This window comes from Charadrius vociferus, unplaced genomic scaffold (assembly GCF_000708025.1).
Source record: "Charadrius vociferus isolate BGI_N301 unplaced genomic scaffold, ASM70802v2 scaffold259, whole genome shotgun sequence".
Taxonomy (NCBI): Eukaryota; Metazoa; Chordata; class Aves; order Charadriiformes; family Charadriidae; genus Charadrius; species Charadrius vociferus.
The window spans coordinates 4,003,585-4,011,774 of record NW_009661368.1 but is presented as its reverse complement, the minus strand read 5'-3'; the positions used below and the strand labels follow the sequence as shown (position 1 = coordinate 4,011,774).

Genomic DNA, 8,190 nt, shown 5'->3' with positions numbered 1-8,190 from the left:
CCCGCCGGCGCCCCAGCATGGCCGTCTTCGACACCCCCCAGGAGGCCTTCGGGGCCCTGCGCCCCGTCTGCGTGCAGCTGACGAGGGTACAGACCGTGGAGAACGTGGCGCGCCTGCAGGCCCACCTGGCGGCGGTCAGCGCCTCGGCCCTGCAGGAGCTGCAGGAGTACGTCCTCTTCCCCCTGCGCTTTGCCCTGAAGGTGCCGGGGCCCAAGCAGGAGCGCCTGGTGCAGAGCGTGGTGCAGTGCATTTCCTCCGTCCTCGCAGCGACCTGCGTGAAGAAGCAGGAGCTCCTGCAGGAGCTTTTTTCTGAGCTCTGCACGTGCCTCTCTCCCCCGTCTGGCTCAAGCAAACCAGCCTCCCTGTCAGAGGAGTTGAAGCTGGCTGTAATCCAGGCACTCCACACCCTGATGCATTCAGCTTATGGGGATGTTATCTTGTCTCTGTATCAACCTTCCACCCTTCCTCTCTTAGGATTTGCTGTATCTTTGCTTCTGGGCCTAGCAGAGCAAGAAAGAGCAAGGCAAATTAAGATCTCTGCTTTGAAGTGCTTACAGGTCCTAGTTCTGCAGTGTGACTGCCAAGAGCATCGACACCTAGATGAAGACGAGGCACAGCAATGTGGGGATTTGTTTGCTTCTTTTCTGCCTGGGATTTCCATTACGCTGTCTCGGGTTATTACTGGAGATGTCAAACAAGGTCACAAACCCACTGTTTCTGCCATCAGACTCTTTTATCTGATTGTTGGCTTGGTAATGGCTGATGCACAGCTAGCCAGAATCCCAAAGAATAAAGAAAAGCTGCCAGCAGAACAAAGCAGAATATCAGAACTAATGGTCCACAGAGGACCTGACTGGAGTAAAAGTACTGCTGAAAAACTCTCTCTTCTCCTGCAGAAAATGGTTGAATTTTCTTCAGTTCACCCCCACTGGAAAGTGAGACTGGAGCTGGTGGAATTGGTCCACCACTTACTGAGGAACTGCAGTCAGTCGCTGGTGGACTCATTCAGTCATCTTTTAAAGGCTTTGGTTGGGCTGGTGAACGATGAAAACAGCGAAGTCCAAAGCAGGTGTAACGAGGTTCTGCAAGGCATTGCAGAGCAGAGGATTGTAGCACAGAACAGGGCTCTTGCTGATGTCCTCTCTGAGAACCTCCATTCCCTTGCCACAGCTCTTCCTCGCCTCGTGAACTCTCAGGATGACACGGGCAAGGTTTCCACGTTGAGCTTGTTGCTCGGCTATTTGAAGCTACTAGGCCCCAAGATTAACATTGTCCTCAACTCCGTATCCCACCTCCACCGTCTATCCAAAGCGCTGATGCAAGTTCTGGAGTTGGATGTGACAGATGTGAAGATAGTGGAAGACAGACGCTGGGGCTGCGAGAGTGTATGCGGATCTTCGGGCTCCTTGCAGCATGGTGGACGGAAAGGCAGATGTCAGAAGAAATACTTCCGCTTCTTCACGGAGGAGAAAGTTTTCCAGCTCCTTCAGCAAGTTTGTCGTGTTCTTGGCTACTACGGGAACCTCTATTTGCTTGTGGACCATTTCATGGGGCTGTACAGCGAATCTGGCATGTACCGAAAGCAGGCAGCGATGGTCCTCAATGAGCTGATTGCAGGAGCTGCTGGAGTGGGAGTGGATGTCCTTTGGGAGAGGGAAGTTTCACCGAACATGGATGATCTCAAAGGGTCTATAATGTCCATTGTCGATGAGTATACAGACCAGGCGAACTGGTATTTGATCACTAGCATTGATACAGAAGAAATCAGCCACGAACACTCTGTGCAGCATTCAGGAGTCAGTGCCCGTCCAGGAGGCACATGCAGCAGCATTCTCCTTCCGTCTCCAGAGCCACACGTAACAACCCGCACCATGAACAGCAACATCTGGCAGATCTGCATCCAGCTGGAAGGTGTCGGCTGCTTTGCTGCTGTCCTCGGGAAGGAGTTCCGGTTGCTTCTGCTGTCAGCTCTCTACCCTGTGTTGGAGAAGGCTGGTGACAAGACCCTGCTCATCAGTGAGACAGCACTGGGGACTCTGGTAGACATATGCGAGGCCTGCAGTTACGACTCTGTGCAGTGTTTGATTAATGAGAATTCTGACTATCTGGTGAATGGGATTTCCCTGAATTTGCGCCAGCTGGCACATCAGCCACATGCTTCCCAGGTCCTGGACACTATGCTGAGGCATTCAGATGCCAGCTTGTTGCCACTGATAGAAGATGTTATCCAAGATGTCCTGTCTACACTAGATCAGTCTTACAATAACCAGGCTTCCACCTTCCTCAGGGTTCTCCACTCAGTAATGACAGCTTTAGGTATCTAAATTACGTTTACTTCGTGTAATTCAGTCTTACTGTAACTAAGGGTACTTATCTTTGACCTTTCAACTTGGCATGGGAGATTTCAAGTAACTGAGGCACTGCAGCATGATGGCAACTTTGCTTTGCTTGGTGGGCCAGCTCTCAAGCAAAGATCACCAATAGCTTCCCCTCTCCACAACCAGTTTCTGTTTGTCTGACCTGCAGACTTGCAGGAACGTGGCCTTTAGTAGTTGAGAAAGGATGGATTTACTGCTCCCATAAACCTTCTGTAGAAGCACGTGGAGTGTTTTCCTGTTTGCATCAGGGTTTAACATTCCCATACCATCAGGCAGGTCACGGTGATGTGACAGAAGGTGCCTGATTCTGTAGTTCAGTCCCATGAGACCTGAGAGTCACGTTCATCTCTCAAGGAGTCTGTGGTACCTTGCTGACTTGCAGGAGGGGATCGTGGTTGCTTAGTGACATATCACTTCCTTTTTTGCAGTGCAGTGGTTTGGATCGTCCTGCGAGGAACACCAACAAAAGCAGACTGCCGAGTGGCAGAGCAGGACTTTGTCCCAGGGGCAGCAGGTGGTGACAAGGCAAGAAGTGGAACAATTCTTTCTTGACTATGTCAGACAGAAGCAGATCGCAGAGGGCAATCTTTCTGACACGGGGGATGAGGAGACAGGTCAGTACTGTGCGTGACTGGAGAAGAGTATGTTCAGCTCAGAGAAAGACAGTGATCTCTGAGGTTTCCTTTTGTCAGATGGGGGCTTGAGCCCAGGCTGAAAGCCCAGCACACTCCTGACAGTCTCAGGTCTGCTTTGAGCTGACCATAGCTCATGTAAGTTGCTGCTGGGTGTTCTTGCTTTGTTCCAGGAGTGGCGGTGGGAGGAATTGAAATGCTTGCAGATCAAGGCTTGTGTGGCTCTAAGACACAAGGACACTATGTTTTTTCTTACCTCATAACAGGCCATTTGGGTTCAGGACCCAAAGTTTCCTCTTTCCGGGATCCTACTGCATTTTCCTCGCCCTCCCTTGGGAATTCCTGCACCATTTTCTCCTGGCTAATGATGCCACCACTCCCTTCTCACTTGGCCTTGACAGGCCCTGCAGACATTCATATAGGGAACTTTTTAGTCTTTACTGGGCTATGCTGCAATCCTGACCTTTAAGTACTTCATCTTTAAATACCCAGGCTTTTCATTTTTAATAAAAATCAATGGGAAATAAGTCCATGGTGAGGAGAGACTGCAAATGTCAAACCAACTGCATTGTCCAGTAAAGAAAGCAAACCTTCCCTAGTCCCACACTCTTAACTGAATCTGACGTTGTAACTCACAGAACTCAAGCGTAGACTTGACTATATCTAAATATGTTAAAAAATGCCAAAGGCCTCACTTGGGAACTTGCAGAGTAGTTGTGAGTGGGTATTGTGTTCTCCCAGAGCTTCCAAGTCATTTTCATGGCTTCAGTAGTGGTTTTGTCTTCCAGATGATGTTCCCCCCCTTCCTAAGCCAGAGCCAAACAACTCTGACACAGAAGGAGAAACTCCACTGCCAAGCCATGCTCAACTGGCCAAAGATGTGATGGAGAGGTGCATCCACTTGCTGTCTGACGGGAACCTCCGAGTGCGGCTGAAGGTTAGTAAACGCCGGCTTTGAAGGGACAGGTGGTGCCCACGAAGGGGGCTGGTAGTTCGTCAACATGTGCATGATGCGTGTTGGGCTTCCTGCTGTAATGAGGTTAGTGCTGCCATATGTTTATTCAGGACAGACGCTCCAAGTCTGGCAAGAGAAAGAGAGGCAGTTTTCTGGGAGTAGTCTGTTTTACCAACGGCAGCCAGGCTGGACAGAATCTAAAGGGTGGCTGCATATCACGCACCTTCCCTTGATGCTCATGATACTCAAGTCTTGTGCCTCAGCCTTTGGTGGAAAAAGCAGAAGCATCTTTCTTCCATCTAGGCCTCCCATCCCCCTTCCTCAGACTGTAGCGCACAGACTGATGAACATTTCTGAAGTTGCTGGGGTGATGATAAGCAGGGCTAAAAGCCTGGGGTTTTTTTTAATTATGAAAATCCTTTGAAGGTGGCCTCCTTTTAAACTGCAAAGCGAGACAGAAAATGCAGCAGTGAGGCATAACCCAGATTCTTACCACAGAGGCCCCAGCCCTACCAGGTGATCCTGCTGCCGTGCCACAGGAGCAGTAGGGTCCTAGTGCACAGCTCAGCCTGCGGGATCCGGCCAGGAATCACGCCCTGGTTCCAGCCCCCTCTGTAACCCAGCACAAGTTATGTCGCTGTGCTGCTTGTCCCTTTCCAAACAGGCCTGTACTCTGTGCACTGTTCTGTTATCCCAGTTCGTGCTGAGGTAAAACTGTACCCTTTTGTATTAAAGCCATTATTTCTTCTGGCTCCCCAGCCTGACACTGGGGATCCACCTAAATGCCTGGTGCTGCCGGTGCTGCAGCACTCAAAGTCTGTTACCTACCGCTCCTTCCCAGGTCCTGGACGTGTTGGAGCTCTGTGTAACTGTGCTGCATCCTCACGGAAACCATCTGCTTCCCATGGCTCATCGTGTCTGGCCAGCTCTCGTCACCCGGCTGATTAGCGATGACCCTCTGGCAGTGCTCAGAGCCTTCAAGGTACAGCAGCGAATCTCTGCCAACAGCCTTCAGGCCGGTGTTTAGAAGGCAAGCGGCTCAGGCATTGCTGCAGCCCAGGAGAGAAGCGCTGAGCTTGTGGAGTGATTTTTAAACGTGCTTTGGAACGCAGGGTCACCACCCTGCAGTGGGTAGGCTTGTACCACTCCCGCTGCAGCTTGGCCACAGATAAAACCTTGCCACTGTTCCTTGGGGAAACAGCAATATTAGTGGTTATTGCAGGAAGTAGAAAAACAGTTCTTTTACAGCCTAAGCAGCTGTCAAGAGGCACCGTAGAGTGCAACTTGTCCTTGCTGGAGCCACAGTCTCAGCACCCACCTGCCTTTGGAAGTGTTAGACTGAAGAGAAGGGATTGTTTCGCAGCTGAGGCATTGGCAGGGAAGGGGGGACATTAACCAAAGGCTTAGCCTCATAACAACACTATTAAAGAGCTCCTGAGCGTGTCAACTGACTGCATTCTCTTCCTGGCTCACAAGCTGGACAATAAAGCATGTTTCCAGAGGTTGCCAGCCCCAGGGTTTCACAGGGCTTCCTCTGCTGTGCAGAATGAGATTCATTTTAGAATCTTTCAGTGTGAATAAAAGGAGAGTTTTGATTCACCAAATTCAAGAAGCCATACACTAGAATTTCAGAGTAGCTGTACCTCACATGTTCCTGCCCTAAAATAAGGGAGAGATTGCTACACAAAAATGAATTAACTCTTGAAAAGTTCAAGGGATCATTACAATTAGCACTGAGTTTGGGTTCTGTTACAAGAAATCCTCCAGGAGCGTCTTCCTTCCTAAATCTCAGGACAGGAAGCGTGGTATCAGTGTAAGCCAAATACAACATAACCAGCATCTCAGTCCTGCACACTAAGGCCAGGAACTTAGTGAAGTTCCAAGAGAGAAACATGTTTTTGCCATGTGGGTTGGCCCCGTGGATCCCTAATTCATTTTTTCATGTATTTAAAGCCATTCTCTAGACCAGTTTGGTTTATATCCTGGGCACACACCAGTAGTGCTGGGTGCCCTATGCTGTAGCCAATTGGCCTTTCTGTTCTCTGGTATGCTTGGACTGTTTCCACTGCAAAGGTTATTTAAATTTTAATGGCATATTCCATCAGAGGCTCCTCCAGCAATTCTGAACAAGACTTCACAAACTACTCTTACCTTTACTGTGCTAATGAGAGAGGGGCAGTCCCGGGAGGTTAGCCATGTGAAACTGGAGAGCAGGGTGCAGGTCACTCAACCTCCCCATCGAGCATTTGCCTTCTGCTCGTGATGGGAAACTGTGGCAGGTGTGATCACATGGCTCTCAACTGCAAAAGAATTATCAAGGGAGAACGAATGCCTCCTCCCCCAAGCTGGTGAGGATTGTGGAGCTCCTCCCAGACCTGTGTGTGCGCTTACCCTCCAGTAACTGACATTTCTCCACTAGGTGCTCTGTACCCTGGCTCAAAAGTGTGGGGACTTTCTGAGGCAGAGATTCTCCAAAGATGTCCTGCCTAAGCTGACCAGTTCCCTCCTCAGCCAAGCCCCAGCAAGTGCCAGAGCCGGGCCTGTGTACAACCACACGCTTGCCTTCAAGTTGCAGCTGGCTGTGTTGCAGGGACTGGGTTCTCTGTGCGAGAAGTTGGACATGGGTGAGTTCCAGCGAAAGTACCAGGTTGTATAAGATCTATGCCAGACTTATCTCTTCTCCTTTCATCTCGGCCGCCCAGGCCCACGCTTGTTTCTCATCCTTCTGCTACCCCATGGGATTGATTTCCTGATCTTCTCCAGCCTCATCCCATTCAGGTCCTGCCGGGCTCTTTGAGAGCTCTGTAAAGAGGTGCTGGTCACTCTTTACTCCCCAAGAGACAAATAGGAGACCTGTTGGGCCATGCTTTGTTCTTAATTAACTGAAAAACTGGAGCCCAGATAAGACTTGTGGCTAAGTTGACTGGTTCCATTTTGGGGCATCTCTCTGTGTGACCCTTTAAATGCAGCACGTCGCATTCTTCTGCTGAATGAAACTCTCTGAAATTCTCCTAGGTTAAATTTCTGGAGCTGACTTTGATGAGGGAGAAGGTTTGCTGGCTAGTTGCTCTTTTCCTCTCAATGCCCTTGATTGCTTTCCTAGCTTTGCAGCAAGATGCTTAAGAGGTGAGGTCAGAAGAGCTCTGGGTCAGGCAGTTCAAAGGCTCAGAAGCCACTTGCTGCCAATTTAGAGCTCATTCTGTTAGGCAGCAGCCGCTGAGTAGGTTACCTCCTATCCTTCTTTTATGTTCCATTTCTGCAGGCGAGAGTGACCTGAATAAAGTGGCAGATGCCTGCTTGATTTACCTCAGCGCCAAGCAACCCGTGAAATTGCAAGAAGCTGCCCAGAGGTAATGTCTCTTAAATGCAGGTGTATCAGGTGTACAAGTAATGCGGGACAGAGGGAGCACAGTAACCCCTTTCCTTTTGCACCTCTCCCATTCCTCCCTCCGGCGTGTTTGAGTCCTGTACAACAGGGTCTCTCATGGAAGTTAACCCCTTTCCCTGGCGAAGTATCAATTACTACCCAAAATGAGCTAGAGAGGTTAGCTTGCCCACAAGTTACGGTTGACTTTCAGATTACCTCACGATGCATTTGGGGACAGAGGGGGAGGATGTGCTACTTGCTTTTTTCTAACCACCTCCTATGCTAGAACGCTTAGGGCTCTTGGCTCACTGATGGCATAAAACTGCAGAGGGGAAGACAGCTATGCAGGAGAATATACCGGACATTCCGATGTATTTTATCACTTAATACCTTCTGCAGGCTGGGGGATTTACTTCTGTTATCCTTCCATTTTCCCTGGGCTCCTGCGGTCACATCCATGCAGGCTCTGCTAGGTGGACCGGAGTTTGTTTGGGAAGCTGTCAGTCTTGGTGCTAGTCTTGCTCTGAGAAGGCTGGGAGAGGTTAAAAGAGCACAAACAGTTTAGGTGAACACACATCAGCAATATGAAGTGTTGACAGACATACTTTGCTGCTCGGTGTTCAAAATCCTGCTCAGCGTGTTCCTGCTGTCAGGGTAAGAAATCACTATTGTCACATGTTGTCACCTGGAAACAAGGCCAGAGATTTCAGCAGACAAAACGAGTCCGGTTACAGAACGTGGAAAGTGAATAAGCAAGCCGTGCACCTCTTGTCTCTGCTGAAGGACGGAGGGGAAAAGCCCCCCCCCCTCTTTCTGTGTGGCCAACCCTCCCCTCCCCTGAGGGGAGCAGGTTCAGCA

At 50.0% G+C, this 8,190-nt stretch overlaps 1 protein-coding gene across 1 annotated transcript in view; it reads left to right on the top strand.

Moving 5' to 3' along the window:
• Positions 1-17: 17 nt before the first annotated feature.
• TTI1 (TELO2 interacting protein 1) overlaps positions 18-8,190 on the top strand; it is a 13,879-nt gene continuing 5,706 nt past the window's right edge. The window contains exons 1-6 of the mRNA XM_009893383.1: positions 18-2,316; positions 2,807-2,992; positions 3,799-3,947; positions 4,807-4,947; positions 6,385-6,589; positions 7,228-7,315. Coding sequence (XP_009891685.1) covers positions 18-2,316; positions 2,807-2,992; positions 3,799-3,947; positions 4,807-4,947; positions 6,385-6,589; positions 7,228-7,315 — 3,068 coding nt within the window. The remainder of the gene's footprint in view (positions 2,317-2,806; positions 2,993-3,798; positions 3,948-4,806; positions 4,948-6,384; positions 6,590-7,227; positions 7,316-8,190) is intronic.